General features: G+C 27.9%; 1 protein-coding gene across 1 annotated transcript in view; it reads left to right on the top strand.

Moving 5' to 3' along the window:
• LOC105621557 (aminopeptidase N-like) overlaps positions 1 to 2,694 on the top strand; it is a gene marked incomplete at its 3' end in the record, with an annotated part of 13,470 nt that overhangs the window by 5,315 nt on the left and 5,461 nt on the right. Inside the window, 4 exon segments of the mRNA XM_012203029.1 lie at positions 689 to 872; positions 1,258 to 1,411; positions 1,705 to 1,786; positions 2,114 to 2,479. Coding sequence (XP_012058419.1) covers positions 689 to 872; positions 1,258 to 1,411; positions 1,705 to 1,786; positions 2,114 to 2,479 — 786 coding nt within the window.

Raw genomic sequence — 2,694 nt, 5'->3', positions numbered from 1 at the left:
AATTACGTATATATATATATAGAATATTGCTAAAGTGTGACCCAATCCCTAGATCTCGGAAACGGCTTTAGAAAAATAAAAGTTTTAGCATATTAAGGGAACAGATGATGAAAACATAGATTTATGTTCAATTTCTTCACTTCTAGATAACTTTATCCAAGAATATCTCCCAGATTACAATGGAGATATTTCCTGAATAAGATTATCCGCAACTTATCTGAAAGTGAAAAAATTGAGCATTGAAAGAACCAAGTCAATGTGATCAATATTTTCTTATATAGAATCTACCATTTTTTGCTACTCTTATAACTTACTTTGAGAGTTTTTCAAAACAATATATATAAAAAGATTATTACTTACTAAATATTTTCTGAGTTACATATATAAGATTTAAAAAATGAGATTTAAAACATTAGGATAATGAAAGGTATTCAATTGACAGCTAAAACATTTTGAATATTGTTCAGGGAATCACGATCTTAATAATTTCATTTGTCAAGGCTACTAGAGGTAGTTCCCTTTTTCATACTTATGTACATAAGAAAATATTCTTATTGTACATTTAAAAAATTATATATGTAAAAAAAATTCACACTGAATTATTCGCAAATAATATAATTGCTCAAGAACACATTACATTAGATTGCATATTCACAACAGAAACATTTTATATTACATTGTTTTTCAGTGAATCATCAGTTATCTACAATGCTAACAAATATCCAACATATAGGAAAGCAGAATTAGCAACGATAGTAACACATGAAATTGCACATCAATGGTTTGGTAATTTGGTCACACCGTCTTGGTGGTCTTATCGTTGGTTAAAAGAGGGACTTGCTTCATTCTTCCATACGTACATCATTGACAAGGTTAATTAATATTATTATATAATGCAAAGTTGCTTATTATTGGAAAAAATGCTGAATTACATTTTAATACTAGTATTAAATAAGGCATTTTCATCAAATGTATTAAGATATATAATATGAAATTAAATAAAAAAGATAGAGTGCTTTAATTTAGAATTATATTTTAATATTGAACAATTTTAAGTAATCTTCAATATATTTAATAGTAATTAAACTAGATATGATTCTTCTTGAAGAATTCGACACGAAAAACTAATTGAATTAGGCATCATAAAAGATGAAATTGCGAAGTTTTAAAATTAGAAGTGACAAACAAACTGGTTTTTTATTTCTAATTTGGAATTTTTTAATATTCAGTCACACCACATATCATTTTTTTCTTCAGATTTTCGATGATTGGCGAACAATAGATCTTTTTGTGGTTGACAAATTACACTACAGTTTGATGATAGATAAAGGCGTATTGGATCCTATCACATTGGAACTTGGTAGTACCTTTGAAAGACTGGATCTGCTTTCTTTTGTAGTTTATCATAAAGGTAAGATTATGTAAATATAATTAAACTATTATTTATTATAGATTTCTTAATACACAGTACAAAGAAAAAGATAAAATAGAAAACTAAAATAAATAAATTCTTCTTTTGCACAATATACAAGATGTTGCAAAATTCACGCCCGCGAAGTTTGTTTTAGCACAAAGTATCACATCTTTTACTTGGCTGGCGCAAATTTTGGAACATCCTGTATAACTGCATAAGTATATTACATTGTATATCTTAATTTTATATGTGCTTTAACTGTATCATTAATATTTGATGCATTATTGTAGCGTCAATTATATTCCGCATGTTACAAAATACTATTACTGACGAGGTATTTCGAAAAGGTATTATCATATATTTAGCCACGCAGTAAGTATGTATAACAAATATTTATTATATATCATAGTACTAAGTATCATAAATGTAATAATACTTTTTGTATTCGTGATGAAAGTATACTATTTCATCAGAAACATAAAATTAAACATACTTGAGATATCGCATTATTGTTCAATTATAGACCATTCACACTTTTTAATAATTTTAATTTAATTTAAATTAATTTTGAATTATATATTCTAAATTTTTGCATGCATGATGTTTATATATTAAATTACATCAATATTCATGTAGATTCGTCAATGGTAAATTTAAACATTTCCTGACAAATGATGTTAACAATTGTTTTTTATTTAGTGAATATGGATCAACTACTCCGGATGATTTGTGGAACGCCATGCAAACTGCTTTAGACGAATCTGATGTCCCACACGAACATTATAGAATAAAGGAAGTAATGGATACATGGATGAATCAAAAGAGTTATCCCGAGGTGAACGTGATGAAAAATTACACAACTGGCGAAATAACAATATCTCAAAAATGTGTTTGCTGGGAGGAAACTAATAACAAATGGTGGATACCCATAACATTTGCCACGCAGTCCAATCCGAATTTCTCCAGTACTGTGCCCAGATATTGGTTACAACCAAATCAAAATATAACCTTTAAAATTGATCCAAATGATTGGATTATTGTTAATGTACAACAAACTGGTAAATATGGCTCAATTAATTAATGCTTGATCTATTCTATTGTCAAGTTTTACATCATTCTGTAAAGTTCTAAATCGTTCAACTTTATATTTATTTTTTTATCTATAAAAGCTTAAAAGAAATTTATATGATTATGTTCTCCGAAACTTTAGCCAAATATCAATGAGTATACGTATGTGCGTGCGTGCGTGCGTGCGTGCGTGCGTGCGTGTGTGTGTGTGT

Source organism: Atta cephalotes, assembly GCF_000143395.1.
Source record: "Atta cephalotes unplaced genomic scaffold scaffold00034, whole genome shotgun sequence".
NCBI lineage: Eukaryota > Metazoa > Arthropoda > Insecta > Hymenoptera > Formicidae > Atta > Atta cephalotes.
The sequence above is the reverse complement of the archived record's forward strand: the minus strand, read 5'-3'. Positions and strand labels throughout refer to the sequence as shown.